General features: G+C 41.7%; 1 protein-coding gene across 1 annotated transcript in view; it reads left to right on the forward strand.

Moving 5' to 3' along the window:
• The first annotated feature begins 10,450 nt into the window (after positions 1–10,450).
• Positions 10,451–21,565, forward strand: part of LOC144769219 (uncharacterized) — a 221,179-nt gene continuing 210,064 nt past the window's right edge. Inside the window, exon 1 of the mRNA XM_078653259.1 lies at positions 10,451–10,572. Coding sequence (XP_078509385.1) covers positions 10,524–10,572 — 49 coding nt within the window. The 5' untranslated portion in view covers positions 10,451–10,523. The remainder of the gene's footprint in view (positions 10,573–21,565) is intronic.

Consider the following 21,565-nt stretch of genomic DNA (forward strand, 5'->3'; position numbering starts at 1 on the left):
AGATGTCATGAGTGATGTCATGAGTGATGTTACTGACCATGTCATGAATGATGTGATCTCTGAGGTCATTAGCAGTACATTGCGGGGGCACAAGTTATAGTTAGCTCAGGTAACTATAACTGCTGAATTTCAGTGGTTGTGTATGAGTGAAATCTAAGTCTAACTATACCGTCCCTGTAATCTTTGTTTTTTTCAGCAAATTTCTAGTTTTTCTTTTATCGTTAAGTAAGATGCATATCACAATGGATGGTGGGGGTTGGAAGCAGGACCTGGCATTGTGCTGCCCCCACTCAAGCTTGCTGCTCCTGCCTTCCCTCCTCCTAGCAATCTATTGTCCAAGTCTATTTCCCTGCTCCCTTTTTACAGCCATGTGTGGCCGTTGTTCCGCCACTGGCCTGCCCACCTTCTCTGAACAGTTAGCTTGCTGCTCAATCCACCTCCTCCCTATCCTCTGTTGTCTGAATCAATGGACTAGCCTCCTCCCTCCTGCCATGCATGGTCTGATGTGCTGCCACTGCCCTCCATTTAGCATGATGTAACAGTCTACTCCTCCTTCCCTCCATTGCCCAATTCTATGCCCTATCATTGACCCCCTGCTTAGCCTCTGTGCTTAGCTTGCTGCCCCTATTCTCCTTCCCCCTGCCCTCCGATGTCTATGTGCATGCCCCTGCTCCATCCTTTTTGCCCACCATGTTCCATGGACCTGCCACTCCTATCTAGTGTTCTGTTGAGCTGCAACTCCACTCCCACCTGCCTAGCATTGTCAGATGACTGTAACCTGTCCCTGCCAGCTCCACCCTGCCTGTCCACATACCATGCCCCTATCCCCTTCCTCCTGTAGCCCATGGTCCATTTTACAGCCACACCCTTCTGCCCTCCCTGGTCTGTTGTGCTGCAACTGCTCCTCCTGCCTGCCCCATGTGGTCTGTTGTGAGGCCTCTTCCCCAAACTCCCTTGTCTGTGCCCAGGTCCTGACCCTCCCTTCTATCCTCCATGGTCCTTTGTGCATGCCCCTGCACCTTCCTTCTTGCTCATCATAGCCATTGTGCACCACTAACCCTCCCGCTTGCCATGCAAGGTCTTCTGTGCTGCCACGGCCCCTCCCACCTTCCCTGTGTGGTCAGCTAGCTGCCCCTGACCCCCTCCCACGTTCCCTCCATGGTCTGCGTGTATGCCATTATAGTCTCACTGTTGCTCTCCATGGTGTGTCTTGCTTCGAGTGCCCATCCTGCCTGACCTCCATGGTCATCCTGCTGCTCCTGCCCCGTGCCCTTGCCCCCAGCCCTCTGTTTCCATGTGCAGACTCCTATTCCCTCCCTCCTGGCTTGTCTGTTCCATTGTAATGCCCCTGATCTGTCCCTCCTGCCCTTTATGGTCCGTTATGCTGCATCTTTCTCTCCTGTCTGTCCATTATGGTCAGCTAGCTACCATTGCCCCTTTCCCTTCTGTTCTCTGTTGCCCATGTGCATGGTCCTGTCCCCTCCCTATTCATTCTATGGATTTTTGTGCTGCACTCCCGCCCTGCATGCCCTGTGTGGTGTATTGTGCTGCTGCAAACCCTGATGCCTGCCCTGTAGGGTCAGTTTGGTGCACTTCTCCATGTCCCTCCTGTCCTCTGTTATCCGAGTTCATGTCCCTACCCCAATTCCTCCTGCCTTCCATGATCCAATGTACAATACTTGCTAACATGTTGAACTTGGTAAGAGGGAGATTTTGAAAAAAAAACTGGGGTATTGATTTTCCCCTTTGACTTACATTGAAAAAGAGGAGATTGTAGACAAGAGACAGATCAAATAAAGCCCATTTGGGCTTAAAAACATTGGACGTTTCCTGGCTGAATCGGGTCTTTTGGCATTTATGGTTTTACTACCACTGCCTCTTCCTTCTGCCCACAATGGTCTATTATATTTCCACAGCCTCTCTTGCCAGTCCTGTATTGTTGGTTTGCTGCCCCTGCCCCCCTTTCCACTGCCCTCCATAGTCTGTTGTGCTGCCACTGCCCTTCCTGCCTGCCCAGTGTGGGCAAATTGTTGCCTCTGCACTCTCCTACCTGCCTTCAATTTTCAGAGTCCGTGCACCTGGCCTCTGCCTCTCAACAGTATCATAATGAACAACTAGATTGCTAACATTCTATATTTATTACAAAAGTGTGGAACGCCTGATGTCATCTTGATGTAATCAAAACTGTAATACCTAGAGCATTTCCTTTAGAAATTACATATATGAGAGGGTCTTATTTGCATCAAAATTCGGGTTAGTGTTCTAAAAAACTAAAATGAGGACATATTTTCTGAGTTTTCAAATGGCGACAAAGCACTTTTAAATTATTTGTTATCTTTATTTTTTTTAATCCAGTTGACCACTTGATTAAATGTTGCACTTAGGGGAGAGGATGTGGTGTTACTTTCAGAGCTGCAGACTTTGCAAATGGGGAACCAGGTTGAAGTTTCTGCTTCAGCTCGACATTCTGTGATTCTGCTCAAATCACTTAATCTCCCCATTTCTACAACCAAAATGAATTTGTCCTTGTGTAATGTAACTAATGCTCATGTAAAGCACTCCAATTCCTGACAAGTCTGCACTATATAAAACTGCAAAAACACAAAAAATGAAAAAGTGTTGCACACTTCTGTCATCGGGCTACATGTGGGCTACATCTGGGTGATATTTGTGCTACACTTAGGCTCTTTTGTCTCTGGTGGCCATCTTGGGAGATTTATTTGTTAGGAAGTTTTCTAATTTCCTCATTTACTGCAGTCTCCTCAGTAGGAAATGCTTTCAGTTTTTTACTTTGATTCCATCAAGAAGGTATTCAGATATGGCACACATTTGCCATAAATTCTGAATGTTAGCACTCTAGTTGCTCATTAGATCACTGTAGTAAAACTACTGCTCACCACGGATGTCTGCTGCTGGTTTTAAAAGTGCATGGTTCAGTCTGCATGTCAGAATTTTTTTATGACATAGAAGAGGATTTGATAAGTCAAAATGTGCCCTAATTTTTCTTTCTGTAGCACTAATCATAATTTCTATGGCAAAATGAACCCCCTCATTTTGTTCCTTTTTAAATTAAATGTTTTAAGTGTTATCAGTTTATTCCAATCAAGATGGCTTCAGGTTTGCCATACTTTTGTCATAAATTAGACTGTTAGCACTCTAGTTGTTCTTTAGAACACTCTGGGAAGCTGCAGTATAACACAAAGGAATAAACTGACAGTCTCTGCCCTTGTTGAATGTACATGTTTGTAGTGTATTAGGCTTGTTTCAGAATGTTAGTATGTGAAGCCACTATTATTCCAATGTTCTGTTCTACGAGTTCTCTAGAAGGCAGTTGACAGTCCTACACAGAGGCTGTAGCCGCCCTGCTCTGATGGTCCAGCTAAATGAGAATAAACTTACAGACTGACCTGTTACACGTTGTGTTCTCTCTTCATTATGACACATTTTAATGGCGACGGACGCTGGGCCATCATCAAGAACCCACGGAGTCGATAGGAGGAGCCTAGCCTGCAGCCACGATGGCCGCCTGATCCCTCGGCTCCGCCGACCCTCTTGCTTCCCTCCCGTCCCGCGTCCTGTCGAGGCATTGATCCTGATTTTAAGTGCTGTTTTCGGGTGCGGGAGGGGGCCCCGACTCCGATGGTGTGTTTCTTTCGTTGCTCCATGCGGTGACGGCGTTGGGACGCCCTCGCCTCCTCCTGGCGCTGCCCGGCGTGGACGGGTCTTTGTTCTCCGGGTGCGGCCGCCATTACACTCACCACAGCGGCCGCTGTGGTCGGTACTGGACCGGCCGGCGGAGTGCCGCGGCTGCATCCCGTGTGTCTCCTTTCACCGCTTGGCTTCTCTATTCGAAAGGGATACACTGACGGCGATTGCTACACTGTTTCACCGCCCGTCCTCCTGTATGCCTTTGAGTGCCTTTGATCTCGCTCCGTGATGCAAGGGGTCCCATCTTGAAGACGGAATCACCGGAGCTCGTTTTTCCTGATCCTTGGCTACAATTGCTGACATGGCTGCACCGACTGCCGCACTTACGCCTGTCTGGTACCACTTGGGCGGTGTTCCCTCTGTGCCCCTGGTCCGAAGGTGCTCTACGGTGTGCGGGCGTGGTATACAGCTTGGTGATGGTAAAATGGATGGCAGACCTTGTGGGCTGCTTCAAGCTTCTAAACCCCGCGTGCGAAGCTCCGTTGCTTCTCTCCCTCCTGTGGCGCCAGTGCGACTTCTGGATATTCTGATAGCCCTGGAGGATTTTCATACTGCCATGTGTACAACTGCCTGTGACCTGGAGCGCAGTTTGGATTCGATCCTCACTGTTATGTCCTTGCCTGCCCACGCACATTTGCGACTGTGTGGCGCTGAGTCTCATCCTGTGCCCGACTATGGTGGACTGCCTGCCCAGGTGTGCCCGGAGAGACTAGTGATCGGCGCTCTCGATGCCCCCTAATGCTGTGCGCGACGGGGATGCATCGGTCGGATGTCTGGGTGCTTGCTCAGTGTGTGGGGTCTCGTCCACAGACGCCATCTTTGGATACTCCAGTTTTGATGACTACAGGTGCTTTCTACGCTCTTCTGTGGCTGCTGCTGCCGTCCGGGCCGGGACGGTTGTTCCTGGGTGATGTCTACCTTTCTATCGCTGCTGCACGCCTGACAGTGAATTGGACAGACTTTCTGAGACGGTGTCCTGATTTCCTGGAGTTACACGGTTTGTTTGTTCCATTCAAGATGGCTGCGGTGCTACTGGACCACGTCGACATTCTCGATCGCCGGGGACAAGGTTGATCTTTCCCTCTCAATCACCGTGATACCGTATACTGTTGGGACTGGAGATGAAGGACGGTACTATGAAGCGGGACTTGGTTATTACGCCGGGCGGGGGGGGGTGGGGTGGGGGTGTCTCCTCCTATGTTCTGACTGTTGTTACTCGTGCCGCTGGGTTGCTGATGATTAGTCGGGGATGTTCTAAGTTTATCCTGTATTGATGATGGGGTCTGGGGTTGGGCGGCCTGAGTAGTGACCTTTGAGAGCGGGTCTGTTTCTCTCCTCCTCCACTCTTTCTTTCTTTTATACACTTTCTTCTTCTATATTTCGGGTGACTCTGGGCGACAGGCACGCTGTTTAGTGGGGTAGGCCATAGCCATTACAGTGATGTAGGGTGGGGGGGGTATTTGTTATTTTAGTTTGTTTTATTCTATGGTCCCTTTTTGCTTTCTTTCCAGGGGGTGGGCTATGTCCCTTTGTTTCTGTCTCCTTCATTTCGTACGTGTCTGCGCTTTCTCCTGTTTCGGGGCGGGAGGGCTGTCTATTTGGCGTCCCATTCAATTGTTTGCTATGATTTGTCTTTTATATTTGAACCCTTTTAGGGGCATAGGATGTGTTTGGGTCTCGCACTACTGTGGTTATCTGACTGCGTGGGGGGCGGTATCCCTCCCGTCCCCCCCCTCTTTTTCTGTATATGTTGCATGACGCCCTGGTAGATATGGCCGCTGCCTCCTTCATAAATCATAAAATGAAACCTTTTTTATCCTGGCGCTTACTATGTAGCGATGTTATTCCACGTTTATCCTGTATTCATTTTACCGTACACATTGATGTTGCTCCTCTTTGACTCTCCTGATTTTGCGGCCGGCCCGTGTGGTTGTAGGCCTGCGCTTGTACCGATACGTGTTTCTCAATAAAGGTTTTAAAAAAAAAAAAAAAAAAAAAAAAGAACCCACGGAGTCTGCAAAAACCAGATTTGGCAACAGAAGAGCTTGAAGAAGTCTGTGCAGCATTGGCGATCTCTCTCCTCAATAATACGAGTAAGGAGAGGCTGTCCGATGCATACGTGATATGTTTTGCGGTGAGGGAGCAGGACGAAAAGAAAAGGAATCGTTGTCTGTGTCTTGAAATGCAAAGATAAGGTCTGCGTTCCAGCAACGGTCAGAGTTGCACGCTTGATGTTGGAAGCGTGTTGACGTCACGACGTGGGAAGTGTGTTTTGCATTCCAGCAATGAAACGCAAATCCATATTCAATGGTGTCGTCACAATGTATGCTGCCATTCAACGTTCTTATCAGATTAGCAAACGTCCGAAAGCTGTGAGCTCACAATAAAATAAAAGGAGCGGCAAGACAAAGGGAGCGGCCAACGGTCGTCGCGAGCACTGCCTTGCCAGTGCTGCGCACGACCGTTGGCCGACGGGCCAGCATTCGTTCTTCGAACGTTCAGCACTGGGCGCTGAACGTTCGACGCTTCTATGAGGTTAAAGAAAAATAAATCAACTCTGAGTTATTGTACAAGTACAGGATACAATTATTCAGCTAAAGCCAAGATACCATTTTCTTAACAGATAACAGCACGTAATAGAAGAACAAGAAAGTGCATATATTGATTTATTTTCAATGCTGATACACACAGCCTATTTTTGTGAGCAATAGACATATCGCATAAGTGTATCAGTTCAGATTAACACGGACAATTCACCAACGCTGATACACACAGCCCATCTTATTTTTCCTATTTTCTCTACATGTATCCTTCATTATTAATCTGCTTATTACAACACTGCCATCTTGTGGATCATTTAAATAGTGCATCTCAAAAACACTACATTAACTTTGAAATATTTTTTTTATTGCAATATAATTTATTTTTAGTTTCATCAATTAGAGATGCAGAGTGTAGCACCTCCTCCACCCTTTCTAGAGACACCTGGAGATTCACCCATCAAATGGAAGCAGCGGTATGATGGATTTGAAACCTATCTTGGGGCAATTGGTGTGACAAGGTTATGATGGTAGAGACATTTTAAAACATCTTCCCGCTATTCCTATTGACAAGGAAAATCCTCTTGATGACTACCAAGAAACATTAGAAAAATTGCAAACCAGGTTTGATGTTCAACCTAGTCTCGTTATGCTCCCTCACAATTTTTTTTTACAAAAACAACAGTCAGGTGAAGATGTGGATACGTATATCACTGCACTTAGAAGGCTAATAGCTAAATGCCAGTTCGAAAACTTTCAGAACAGTTGGTTCGAGACCAATTTATCTGCCATTGCACTGATAAAAATATAAAACAGAAACTTTTGTCACTTGGTAATCCAACTTTGGAAGAGTCTATCAAGGTTGCTAAAAGTGTTGAGACGTCTCAATTGTCAGCTAAGGACAAGCGGGCCGAGCTGCTGCCACACTTGTGTCTTGTTCAAACAGGTGCGTCGTACGCACGCAGTGGGGCCGCGAAGGCTGCCCCACTGCAGATCTACATTGCAGGTCCACATGCCTTTGTGAGTGGAACGAAGTACCTGTTTGAACAAGACACAAGTGTGGCAGCAGCTCGGCCCGCTTGAAGCAGCAACCCATTGGGAATCCAAGCATTATCAAGGAGTGAACTGTGGCAACCACGAAGGTTTCAAATGTACCTGAACTACGCATACCATGATGCAGTGCGCCCAAAGGGTCGGGACTTACATTTCCATTGCAAATGCGATTAAACTTGCACAGCTGTGTCTCCATGTTGTCAGCCAGTGAAAAATGGATATTTGAACTCGAAACGCATTTAGCAAAAGACTGCTGTGAAAGCTGCGCTGAGTATGCTGCTGACTGCTCAAATTAAAAGGTGAAATCCAGTCGTGTGTGGCGCCTTCTTTCTTCGGGCACTTTCATATGGTATATATATATATATGTATATATATATATATATATATATATATATACCCTCAACCTTATCTTCCACACCCCCACACCCTCAACAACATAACAGACTGTGAAATAGCAGAGTATCCAGCAGTGACAGAGCATAGGCCTTCAGAATTTTTGTGGCAGGCACATTTCTTTGCCACACCACAAAAATACCATGAATGTTGAGGTTGCGGGAGTCAAATTTAGCTATTTTTAGCTGAAAAATTTGCCACCCAAAGCCTAAAAATCCTGGGGGCCGAATGAAGTCATATATGTTCTATGATGGTAATTGTGTCATTTTCTCTGACAAATGTCAAGAACGAACAGTTTAATGACGGCAAAGTGAGGTGTATTTCTGCAATGCATCTAAAATAACTTATAATGTAACTTTAAGGCACACATGACTTGCTCACATAGACAGATAGGACACAGCATTGGCATAAACGAGTATCTATTGATTGGTTTGGGTCTATATGCTAACTAGATAGGAGTGCACCTCTCTTGACGGTTTCCACACACTATGAAGGGAGGAGAGGCAACATTTCTCTACTCTGGCCTCCTCAATTACATAACAGTAACACACACAGAGGAGTAGTGAAAAGTAATCAAAAGGTGGAACATGCAATGTGGAGAAATACTGCCCTAACTCACAAAATTGTGACATGTTTCATCATTGGGCTTGTATACAATACACCCCTGTCCTGAAAAAAGCCAATGTGACCCAACACTGTGGGCACTTTTAGCACGGCTGAAACATGCCGGCACTTTGGCATTAAGGAGGGGTGAAGGAACTCTGAAATCTCTCCTATCACTACCATCCTTCACGTTTTCAAACCTAGACGGAGGGTAAAGGAATACATTGTTGTACAGAGACACCACCGAGCTAGTTTTAAGCCTTCACTGCACTTTGCTTTTGGTGATCCCAATGCATATTGATATATAATTTCTTTTTCATGTATTGTCTTACCCTTCCTTTTGTTCCACCCGCTTGTCACAATTTTGTGAGTGAGTGCAGTATTTTTCCACAGAGCATGTGCCACCTCTTGATCACTTTACGCTACTCCTCTGTGTGTGTTACAGTCCTCTCTTGATAGTGTCACGGATGCTTGATGTCTGGATGGACACTGTGATGTCAGCTGTTGGCAATGGCAAAAAAAAAACAAGAAAGAGATATCAACCTTTAATGAGAATACAGCCATGATAGATGTGACAACTTATGTTGGTAACATTGAAACAGATGTAGCATATCCCTTATACATTCATAACTCAATAATTGGGCTGACATTTGTCCGAGATCACAAAGAGGGCCAATGATATGCAAACTGATGTACATAGTAGTGGTTGGGTGACAGCCACAGGTCTACCAGAGTGTCGGAGGGCAACGAGTCACACTTTAGCTTGATGGGTAGCCCATGATGTGGGTCAAATGTGAATCCATAATGTGGTTAGCAAACAATATTTGGTCACTACAGTAGTGGAGAGACGGGAATAGTTAATAGGCATGGGTAGTTGTCATTGTTTTTTATTGGTTAAAGGACTGAACATCTACAAAGTCGTGCCCTGGGTGACTGTACAGGTCAAATAAAGCCAGTTTGAGGCAGACATCCATGTGACATGAAGTTGTAGTAGGTGTAATGACAAAAGACATGCTGCATATTGTCATGGATGTTGACTTACTAGTCTCTGTAGCCTGTCTGCTGCGAAAGGACAGTACCTAGGACAGCACAGACAATGGCACAGCAGCGGGGAGAGTGGCATGTGGCAGAGGGGCTGGCAACTCGAGGCCTGCAATGGAGACAATTACATGATAGAGGTGTGTATATTTACGTGCTAGTCACAGACACTTTCCCTTTATTATCAGGACGTTGCCTCATTCATGAGAATCTCAGTTGAACCCTTGAGTTGTTTCAAGCATAAAGTGAGGTAGGCCTGGCTGGGAGAGAGGAGTGCGTTCTGAAGCCATCCTGGTTGGGGCCCTGCTACACGAGGAGGCGGGTCTGCTGCACTTGGGGTAAAATAACCAGTAACACTTAGATTTCGGTGTGGGCATACTGGGCAGGATCGATGCTTCAAACACTCTAGAACCTGCACACAGAACTCTGGGCCGGTCACAATGTTTCTTAAAGATTAAACATTCATACATACATCTACTATTGAAATGGCTTTAAATTATGACCATTGATGATGAAAAGTCGTACTTATTACGAGTGACATCTTAATTCAGTTGGGAACAGTAACTGGAGTTGCCAGCCCCATGGAGACTATAAGAGGAGCTACCGAGCCTAACTCAACAAACGACAGGAAATTAGACAGTAAGTTAACAAAGACAAGCCTGCGGCTTCCATCTTAAACATTTCTTTTTAGATATGCTTCGACAGCGAATTTTGACTTTCTTTTGCATTTCCACTGTCTGTATATATGTGCTACAGTTACAGTTCCGTGGCTGGACCGTGCTTGTCATTAACTTACACTTGCACTGAGCCCCGCAAAATAGAAAATGAAAACATTGAAGTAAGGCAAACAACTAGTTTATTAAAAAATAGAAATGCCCACAGATGCTTATCTGTCCTCTCATTTAGAACAAACAGAGACATTTGAATTACAGTTAATAACTCTTCCCTTTGGATGGAACAGGAGAATGAAGGTGGAGAGAAACTGGCACCAGTTGAGTCAACATTGATTGATCCCACAGCCAAGAATCAAACTGGTACAATTGTCACGTGACCTGACATCAGATCTGTTGGGAGGAGACTGACTGGTCGCTTCCAGTATAAAGATAGGAGCTCTGGGCTGACAGAGACACCCTGAGATTGAACCTTGTGTACTCACATCGCATCTCGAGCCCCAGCCATCTCTCAGCCATGAAGATCGCTCTCGTTTTTCTGTTGGTGGGTGTGAGCGGCATCCATGGTAAGCATCCTCTCTATCCTCATAAATCCTGATTCACAGAGCACGATGCAGATCTGCACTCCCAGATTTACAACTCTGCACGGAGGCAGATTTACAACTTTCCGAAATACACACTCTTTCGAGCGCAATCTCACCTTTCCCGCTGAATTACTGGAAGGTTTCGTGCACTTTTTTTCTCTTTGGCGGTTGCATTGCTCTAATGTCCAATTGGACGCCTTGCACAGCTGTGCAATGTGAAATGCCAGTGTCTTTGAGTAATGACAGTTTTTAGGGGTTTTTTTCCTACTCAAAGACTATTTTTGCCATGAAGTAAACCGCTCTCACACCCTTAGGAATTTCAGAAGTGGTCCTTCACATACGGGAAAATGTTTGATTCTTACTCTTGACAGGTCAACATTTCTCCTTATGTTCAAGATTGACGGGGTGAGAATACCTACAAACTCTTTAATGTGTCAATGATTTAAAATTTTCTAGGGAGACCCTATCCTCGAAGATTCTATTTTTCTGCTCGCTGAGTGGAATTTACTCAATTGTTGCCTAATAATATGGGTGAGATCACTTTTGCACAGGGACACGTTTTCATTTATAGATTGCAGAATTTATCTCACCATTGCACATGTCAGACCTACACATGTATATCGCTCTGAGACTCCTTTGCAGAGTAGGGCTCTTCTAAGGGGCAGGGAACATTTGTGTTTAATGTGCCCTCGATTGGCAAATGCTTGGACCTTCTGAAGTTCACCAGTGCTCCACATGCAACACCATCGGAAAGCAATTCCCCCCCGCCACATTACGATGGTGGGGGGAATCTGTCTGAGACCATGGTGGGAGCAAAGACCGCCCGCCACGGATCCACCACAGGCAATCAATCCAACTGCCTGGCGGAGCAGTCAGCATCAGTAAAATGGAGGAGATGCATATCAGGCAGCATCCGCCAGATTAGGATGCTGGCCGCAGCCAGCATTTCCGTGGCAGTTAAACTACCATTGAAAGGCTGGTGAGGATTGGTTTCGGGGGCCTGTTGTGTGCCCCCCTTGTGTTAGGGGGACATGCTTGTGCACTGGGGGGTACCCATGGTACCACCTTACATTTCACTGCACTAAGAGGCGGGCACCGTGTAGTGCCTGCCACATAGTGCAGTGAAATGCACAACATACATTTTTAACATTGAGGCAGGTGCTGCAGTCAGCAGCACCAGCTGCAATATTAAAATGCAAATTGTGACCGCGATGGTGGCGGTCGCATCCTAATTTAGAGAGCAGGACCGCCGCATGCATGGTGGGTGGTCCCAATCCCCCCAATGATGGCAGTCGGACAAAAGTCTGACCGCTATCATTATGACGCCCATAGTCATTTGAGGCTTGGTCCCCCCCGAAATAGAATAATGGTTTTAATATGATGTAAAAAAGATAGATATAAAAAAATATTGATGAAAAAATATAGGATGCAAAAAAACGACTCCCTATACTTAAACAGTATATAATATTGGGGGGAAAATATAGATGTTAAAAATATAGTTGTACAAAATATCTACTTTTCTCTATATATATATATATATATATATATATATATATATATATATATATATATATATATTGTGGTCCCAAATTAATGCTATAGTTGCTTCTAATCACCATTTCTCTATTACACATATCTTCTTAGGAAGCATTTCGCCTATCTGGGCTCCTTGTGCATTTGACATTAAAATAATTGACCTATTATTGGCGGTAGCCTTTCAGCAAATCACCAAAGTTTGGAAAGATCATACTAAACTGTCTTATCAGGCGTGGTGGTATGCTGTCTGCTACAATCATAGACTAGACACGACATTTGTTTATCCATTATCTTTAGCCCCCAAACGAAAACACTTATGGGATCCAGTTATATCATTTTTTATATGAGTGCTAGGCGTTCTCTGTTTCCAACCCCTTCACAACAAGAAGTTGCCAAACCTCCATAAATTCCTTTAAGTTAATATAATCCTTTTGCTATATTATAAGTCTCGTTTTCATATCTACTGTATCTAATAATTATTTCATTTATATTTGCTAACTGATGTTTTTTTCTTATACATTGTTTTATTGTAATTGACTTTTTCCTCTATTGCTGATTATAATTCTGCTGTATGTTTATCATATCATTGTTATTACTGTATCTTACATATTTCTATCTTATTTTCATCAATAAACTTTTTCTGAACTTATATATATATATATATATATATATATATATATATATATATATATATATATATATATATATATATAACAGTCCAATTTGTAAAGTGAAATTGCGCACTCAGAGGAAGGTTTAAACAACCACCATTTATTGTTCCATGATACCGCTACGCGTTTCGCCACCCAACGGTGGCTTGATCACACGATACTTTTGCCTTCTCATGAACGTGCATATCTAGACAGTGGTAACTAAAAATAGAAGAGGCACTGCGCATCAGTGTGTTCGGACTGAAAACAGAGTCGCCATTTTTGAATGGTTAACATATAGCCTTATATTATGGTAAGTCTATGTTGTGGATGCGTGCATCCGTGAGCCACATATGTATGACTTGTACCATTGCACATTAAATCATAATACACTCATATTGAAAAAGAATTACTTTTCTTAACATTGTAAATACACATTATTTGTGTTAATTACAGCCGTAACGTTATTTTTGTTTTTGTTTTTAAACAAAGCGTTACTGAACCAGGAACCTTTCCATCTGTATTGGGTCTAGTGCCCACACCTTACTTCCATATAAGTTTCTTAGCGGACTAGTGCCCCACTATATACTAATTTTTGTCATGTTGAGCCGAACATCCAAAACTAAAGTTGCCGAGTGGCCTATACTGCAATTACCTCCACCCCAATTACATACCAACCATCAAAGGTGTAACACCGTGCAAAAAATTATAAATTATTTCTATTCAGACAAAATATGTCTAGAGTTCATAAATCTTATGGAAAAAAGTGCAATGTCTTATCTTATCCTGTAGATATTTCAGTCATTCGAAGAAAAGGGTAGGGAACCGTGCGCATTCAAAAAGTGAGAGTGAAATGGTCCCTTCCTTTCCTCCTGTAAATAAAGACAGAGAAAACATCCATTAAAATCTGCAATAAAAAACCGGATGCCTGATACATTTTCTACAAACATCACAGCTATATATCAAAACACAGCTTTGATTACAAAAAACATTTCGCTTAGCAAATTTTCAGTATGCTAATATACAGTTTCCAAATTACAATTAGTAATTTTTGATTTTCAATTTTCATGGAGGTGGGTGGCTAGCTCCTCATCCAAATTGTGTCCTCCCGGGAATTTAGTCTCGAGGCATTATCCATTTTGATTCCCTTTTCCTTAGGGCCAGCAGTCTATTACCCCCTCTCTTGCTTATGTTTACTTGTTCAATTGCATAGTATTTGAGCAAGGAATTATTAGACTGATGCCTGGTTTGGAAATGACGAGCAATGGGGTAGTTGGTGTCTACATTGGTGATAGCTCGCAAATGCTCTTGTACACGTTTTTTCACCATGCACACAGTACTCCCCACATATTTAAGATGACAAGGGCATTCCAAAACATATACAACAAAGTTGGTACTACATGTTAGAAATTGTCCTATGCTGTGATTCCTGCCTGCACCTGGCAATTCTACCTCTTTGACCATTGCGCTGTTGCTACAAGCCCGGCAGTGGCCACACGGGTAAAAGCCTTTCAGATTGTGTTCCTTATGACTACCTGAAGGGCTGATGTCGCCCTTCACAAGAATGTCCCTTAGACTCTTCCCTCTTCTGTAGGTTACTAAGGGTCTATTGCTGATTCTTGGACCTATGATGTGATCTGCTTGGAGTATATTCCAGTTATCAGCTAACATCTTGGAGACTTTCTTGGAATCTTCATTGAATGTGGTAATCACTCTAATGGCAGGTTCAGTTACAGTTATAGTTGAACTTTTGTTCTCCAGAGTACTTTCTCTGGATTTCCCATTCACTTTGTTGATTGCTTTTCTCAGTACTCCCTCGGGGTATCCCCGTTCACGAAATCTTAGCAACATGTTGTTTTTCTCTATTTCAAAGAGACTATCACGGCTGCAGTTTCGTTTCGCCCTCAGTAGCTCACCATAAGGTATGCTCCACTTGAGACTCTCAGGGTGAGCACTGAGGGCATGCAGCAGACTGTTACCAGCGGTCTCCTTCCTGTGAAGTTTAGTAGCCAGCTGCCCATCCTGTACCATGACCTCTGTATCCAAGAAATCTATTCTGGTAGTGCTCAATTTGGCAGTTAACTTAACATTGTACCTATTGGTGTTAAGTTTAGTGACAAAGTTCATAGCTTCTTGCTTGGAACCACTCCAAACTACAAACAAATCATCTTTGTAGCGGATCCAAGTCCGCACCTTACCAAACTCTTCCTTCAGGTTACCATCACTGCGGATCTCCTCCTCCCACTTGCCCAGGAAGAGGTTCGCCAGGCTCGGCGCAAAGCTTGAACCCATCGCCGTCCCACGCACCTGCTTGTAGAGATCCCCATTGAACATGAAGATATTGTTGTTAAGGCATATCTTCATCATCTCCACAAGCATGTGCGTGTGTCCCCGGTATGCTATGTCTCTTGCTTGCAAGTAATGTAGACAAGCTGAAATCCCTTGTTCGTGATCTATTATGGTGTAGAGAGAGCTCACGTCCATGGTCATGAGTATGAGCCCCTCCCCCCACGTCATGTTGTTGATTTTATTTAAAAAGTCCTTAGTATCCTCCAGATGGGATGGCAGTGTCGTGACGTACTCTCTTAAAAAATGATCAATATATCTTGAGATATTTTCGTTGACACTGCCCAAGGAAGACACTATGGGTCTTCCAGGAGGTTTTCTGGGATCTTTGTGTACCTTGGGCAGCAGGTACAAGATGGGCAGCTTAGGGTAATCCTTTTTAAGAAAGCAATATTCCTGCCATGTGATTAACCCCTCATTCTGCCATTTTGCAAGTTTTTCCCAAGTGCTGGTAATGCTCTGGTTGTATTCAGTAGTACTGCTCTTACAATAAAAATTTGCATCATTCAGTTGTATATATGCCTCTTCTGTGTACATGTCTCTCCCCCATAGGACTACATTACCTCCTTTGTCTGAAGGTCTGATGATAGTATTATCATCTCGAGCCAAGGAAATAATAAAGTCTCTCTGGGTTTTGGACAAATTGAACTTGTGTTTCACATTATCTGCTGTTCTATGTTTATGATGCGTGAGTTCTTTAGATATCACATCATGGAATGTATCAATGTTATCGTGAGGCATAACAGGGAAAAACACAGATTTCGGTCGAAAAAGAGTGCATGCTGCCCTATCCATGGGAATATCATTATGCTCTTCCATACCCCCTGCCTCTACATTTTCATCATAAATACCCCCCAATTCATACACAGTTTGTAACATATCTTTGTCACCTATGGTGAGTTGTATATTGTTGGGCCTGTCACCTTCCACCGTCCGAGGACTTGTATTGTGCAAGCTATGCCATTTCTGTAGCTTTAGTTTACGCACAAATTTAAAAATGTCAACTCTAGTGTTCGAATAGTTAAACAATTCTGTCGGGCAAAAGGAAAGTCCTAAACACAAAGTCATTTTTTCACTATCACTGAGAGATCTAGCCGACAAGTTAATGATGGTTTTGTTTACCGTTCTCATGTCCATCATTATTTGGCCTTTCTGTAACCCCCACGTTTGTTTCCCACGGGCTTTTTGTTTGTTGCTGCGTTGTCTGATTTTGAGACGTCTCCTCTTTGAGCGCCCCTGCCTCCTCTTGGACGTCCTTGTGTCTGTGTTCTCTGTGGTACTGGGTCGCTCTCTCGAGTTTGTTCTTTCGTTCGACGTGACCTGAGGACCCGGAATTCGTCTAAAAAAGTGGCCTGTTTTTTGGTTACCACTATATCAGACACGGTGCTCACTGTATTTATTGATGCATCAGTATCAGAGTCGCTAGTTGGTACTGGCTCAGGCTGTTCCTCAGTTAGGTTTGATATACTTGGCTCGTTGCTGGTGTTGCTTGTTTGTTTGTATAGATGATCATATTTCGGGCTATACGTTAGTATCCTGCCACTCTCGTAGTCCCCACAATCCCTATGCAACTTCCTTTGCTTCCGATATTTGATGTCATCCTCATATTTCTTCATTCTGGATTTCAAATCATCCCAAAATTTAGTAATACGGTTAGGATCAGGACATTTTTTAAGTTCCTCTTCCAGTTCTTTTAATTCGGCCATGATTATGTCACGATCCTCCCATGCATACTTGATAAGGATACACAGCATATTTTTTGAGCTACTTGCTGAATTAGCTGCCCATTCCTCCAGCATTGAGGGATTCAAGGATTCGTGCGTGGGTGTAATGTAAATTCTAAGTCCTCGTGGAACCATTTCTTTTTCCACATAATCTTGCAGTGAAGTGGCCTCCCACCATTTCGATGCTTCTTGTTTTTTAAGTTTTTCATACCGCCTGAACAGCGTATTCAGAGTGTCACTCTCTGGTTTGTCTGGTGCATTAGTTGCTCCTATTTGTTTGCCAGGAGCTCTAGCAAATAGTAGTTGTGCCTCTTTCCTCCTGGCACCCTCCTCGTCCATATTGTAATCAGCTGTGTAAACTTAACACCAATAGGTACAATGTTAAGTTAACTGCCAAATTGAGCACTACCAGAATAGATTTCTTGGATACAGAGGTCATGGTACAGGATGGGCAGCTGGCTACTAAACTTCACAGGAAGGAGACCGCTGGTAACAGTCTGCTGCATGCCCTCAGTGCTCACCCTGAGAGTCTGAAGTGGAGCATACCTTATGGTGAGCTACTGAGGGCGAAACAAAACTGCAGCAGTGATAGTCTCTTTGAAATAGAGAAAAACAACATGTTGCTAAGATTTCGTGAACGGGGATACCCCGAGGGAGTACTGAGAAAAGCAATCAACAAAGTGAATGGGAAATCCAGAGAAAGTACTCTGGAGAACAAAAGTTCAACTATAACTGTAACTGAACCTGCCATTAGAGTGATTACCACATTCAATGAAGATTCCAAGAAAGTCTCCAAGATGTTAGCTGATAACTGGAATATACTCCAAGCAGATCACATCATAGGTCCAATAATCAGCAATAGACCCTTAGTAACCTACAGAAGAGGGAAGAGTCTAAGGGACATTCTTGTGAAGGGCGACATCAGCCCTTCAGGTAGTCATAAGGAACACAATCTGAAAGGCTTTTACCCGTGTGGCCACTGCCGGGCTTGTAGCAACAGCGCATGGTCAAAGAGGTAGAATTGCCAGGTGCAGGCAGGAATCACAGCATAGGACAATTTCAAACATGTAGTACCAACTTTGTTGTATATGTTTTGGAATGCCCTTGTCATCTTAAATATGTGGGGAGTACTGTGTGCATGGTGAAAAAACGTGTACAAGAGCATTTGCGAGCTATCACCAATGTAGACACCAACTACCCCATTGCTCGTCATTTCCAAACCAGGCATCAGTCTAATAATTCCTTGCTCAAATACTATGCAATTGAACAAGTAAACATAAGCAAGAGAGGGGGTAATAGACTGCTGGCCCTAAGGAAAAGGGAATCAAAATGGATAATGCAACTCGAGACTAAATTCCCGGGAGGACACAATTTGGATGAGGAGCTAGCCACCCACCTCCATGAAAATTGAAAATCAAAAATTACTAATTGTAATTTGGAAACTGTATATTAGCATACTGAAAATTTGCTAAGCGACATTTTTTTTGTAATCAAAGCTGTGTTTTGATATATAGCTGTGATGTTTGTAGAAAATGTATCAGGCATCCGGTTTTTTATTGCAGATTTTAATGGATGTTTTCTCTGTCTTTATTTACAGGAGGAAAGGAAGGGACCATTTCACTCTCACTTTTTGAATGCGCACGGTTCCCTACCCTTTTCTTCGAATGACTGAAATATCTACAGGATAAGATAAGACATTGCACTTTTTTCCATAAGATTTATGAACTCTAGACATATTTTGTCTGAATAGAAATAATTTATAATTTTTTGCACGGTGTTACACCTTTGATGGTTGGTATGTAATTGGGGTGGAGGTAATTGCAGTATAGGCCACTCGGCAACTTTAGTTTTGGATGTTCGGCTCAACATGACAAAAATTAGTATATAGTGGGGCACTAGTCCGCTAAGAAACTTATATGGAAGTAAGGTGTGGGCACTAGACCCAATACAGATGGAAAGGTTCCTGGTTCAGTAACGCTTTGTTTAAAAACAAAAACAAAAATAACGTTACTGCTGTAATTAACACAAATAATGTGTATTTACAATGTTAAGAAAAGTAATTCTTTTTCAATATGAGTGTATTATGATTTAATGTGCAATGGTACAAGTCATACATATGTGGCTCACGGATGCACGCATCCACAACATAGACTTACCATAATATAAGGCTATATGTTAACCATTCAAAAATGGCGACTCTGTTTTCAGTCCGAACACACTGATGCGCAGTGCCTCTTCTATTTTTAGTTACCACTGTCTAGATATGCACGTTCATGAGAAGGCAAAAGTATCGTGTGATCAAGCCACCGTTGGGTGGCGAAACGCGTAGCGGTATCATGGAACAATAAATGGTGATTGTTTAAACCTTCCTCTGAGTGCGCAATTTCACTTTACAAATTGGACTGTTATCAATTTCGACCGGCTTGGGTTCTGCCGGTATTGCGCCAACTGACCACGGGATGGATCCCGGAAAAACCCTTCATCGACTGCAATATATATATATACATATACATATACATATATATATACATACATATGTATATATAATAAAATAATAAATAATAAATATTATATTTTAAAATATAACATTAATAAAAAATAAAGCAGATTTAATATACATTTTAACAAATATATCACATAAACTTAATTAAAATCATAAACCACACATCCATAATTACATAGTAGGTTGGGTCCGTTTGAATAAAACAAGTTAAATAACTTTCATTCCGGAGTGCTGTGCATTTTGTTTGCAAAATTGAATTTCGAAGCCAGGATCCGGCATCGACGCCAAGCACCCACTGCCAGAGCGCGCTGTTGAAAGGATCACATTGTGGACATATTTATTTATATATATATATATATATATATATATATATGTACATTTACTTTAAAACAATTTATAAACTATTAATTTTAATTTGTTTTATAATTTTAAATGTATATAAAAGTTTTCAAATTTCTATCAACAACATCAAATCTATTAAAAAAATCTATTCTGTCAAAAATTAATACATTAAACTATTTAAAAATCTTTAAACTGAAATTTACCACTCCAGTCAGTGCAACAGTAGGGCAAATAATTTCAAACAAATAAAAGTTTAATTAGAAATTATTCAGAATCAAAAACATTAATTATTACATATATTCACTTTATTATTTCCTACCCTATAATACCACACATTTCACGACCCACATCTAAACCTTAAATAAATTTATTTACATATTTAACATAAATAATTACCAATTAAAGAAATATTACTAATTAAAAAAAAATTAAAACTCTTAAAAATGAATACACTTCCCACACTTTATCCCTATAATCCCCACAAACCATAGCTAACATTAAACTGTAAAATAATTAATTACACAATTAAAACCTATTTTCGTTTAGAAAACAAATAGTATTTAACAACTAATTATAAAGTAAGTAAAATTAATTTACTACCCACCCTATAAAAGTAAAACCCACAAACAAAAAATATAAATAAGTACCCTAATTAATTATCAATTAATTAATTAAGATAAATGATCAGCTAATAATTAATTAACTGAATATAAATTACATCTCACCTTTTACCCCTATAAACCCTGCAACCCACACCTAAAATTAATTACACAATTTCCATATTTCATATTCAAATAATTAATCAATATTAATTGAGAACGAATTATTAATTAAACTAAAATTACTTCCCACGTTTACCCGTATTAACCGTACAACCTGCATCTAAAATTAATTACACGATTTCCATAATTAATTTACAATCAATTAATTAAAATAAATTAACAACTATTTATTAATTATTTAAACATAAATTAATCCCCACACATTTCACCCCTATAATTCCCACAACCAGTGCCTAAAATTAATTACACGATTTTTATTATTAATTTTCAATTAAGTTAAATTAACAACTAATTTATTAATTAATCAAAAATAAATTACTTCCCACCGTTCAAACCTATGAGCCCCACAACCCGCACCTAAAAATAATTACAATATTACAATATTTAATTATCAATCAATGAATTAATTAGTATTAATTAACAACAAATTAATAATTAATTACAAATAAATTACTTCCTACAATTAACACTATAACATCTCAATTAAATAAAGATGAATAAATAAAAAATAATAATTAATTTATTATAATTAAATTACTTCCCACCCTATTTCCCCATAAACCACAGCCCACTACAGAACTAAAAAAGGCAAAATATAATTAAAATAAAATTGATAGCTACTAAAAATGTAACACATATATTAAAAAACATAAACAATATTTACACAAAAAACATACATCACAAAAATGTAAATTATAAACGAAAATACATAACACTAATCAAAAAATCGATATTTTAAACAACTATATTTTTTAAAACCATATTAATGACTTCTATTTTTTTAAAAGCAATATTTCCTGCCTTAAATTCGATATTCTGGACCACGATATTCTTGCTGTCGATATATCTGTGTCACGATATTTCCAACTCGAAATTTGTGTAAGTTGACATTTCCAACTCAATATTCTGTCTGAATACCTTCCCAAGCGACGGAACTAGATATATCCTGAATGTTAGTGAGCAACCATAAACATAATTGCTTATTGGTATCCACAAATGTTTTTCTCAGCATCTTCTGAAGTTGGAAACACATAGAGGAGGAGTAAATACGTAACCAGCAGTAGCGGCTCATAGAGGGAGTGATGCGGATGG

Source organism: Lissotriton helveticus, chromosome 7 (genome assembly GCF_964261635.1).
Source record: "Lissotriton helveticus chromosome 7, aLisHel1.1, whole genome shotgun sequence".
Classification (NCBI taxonomy): domain Eukaryota; kingdom Metazoa; phylum Chordata; class Amphibia; order Caudata; family Salamandridae; genus Lissotriton; species Lissotriton helveticus.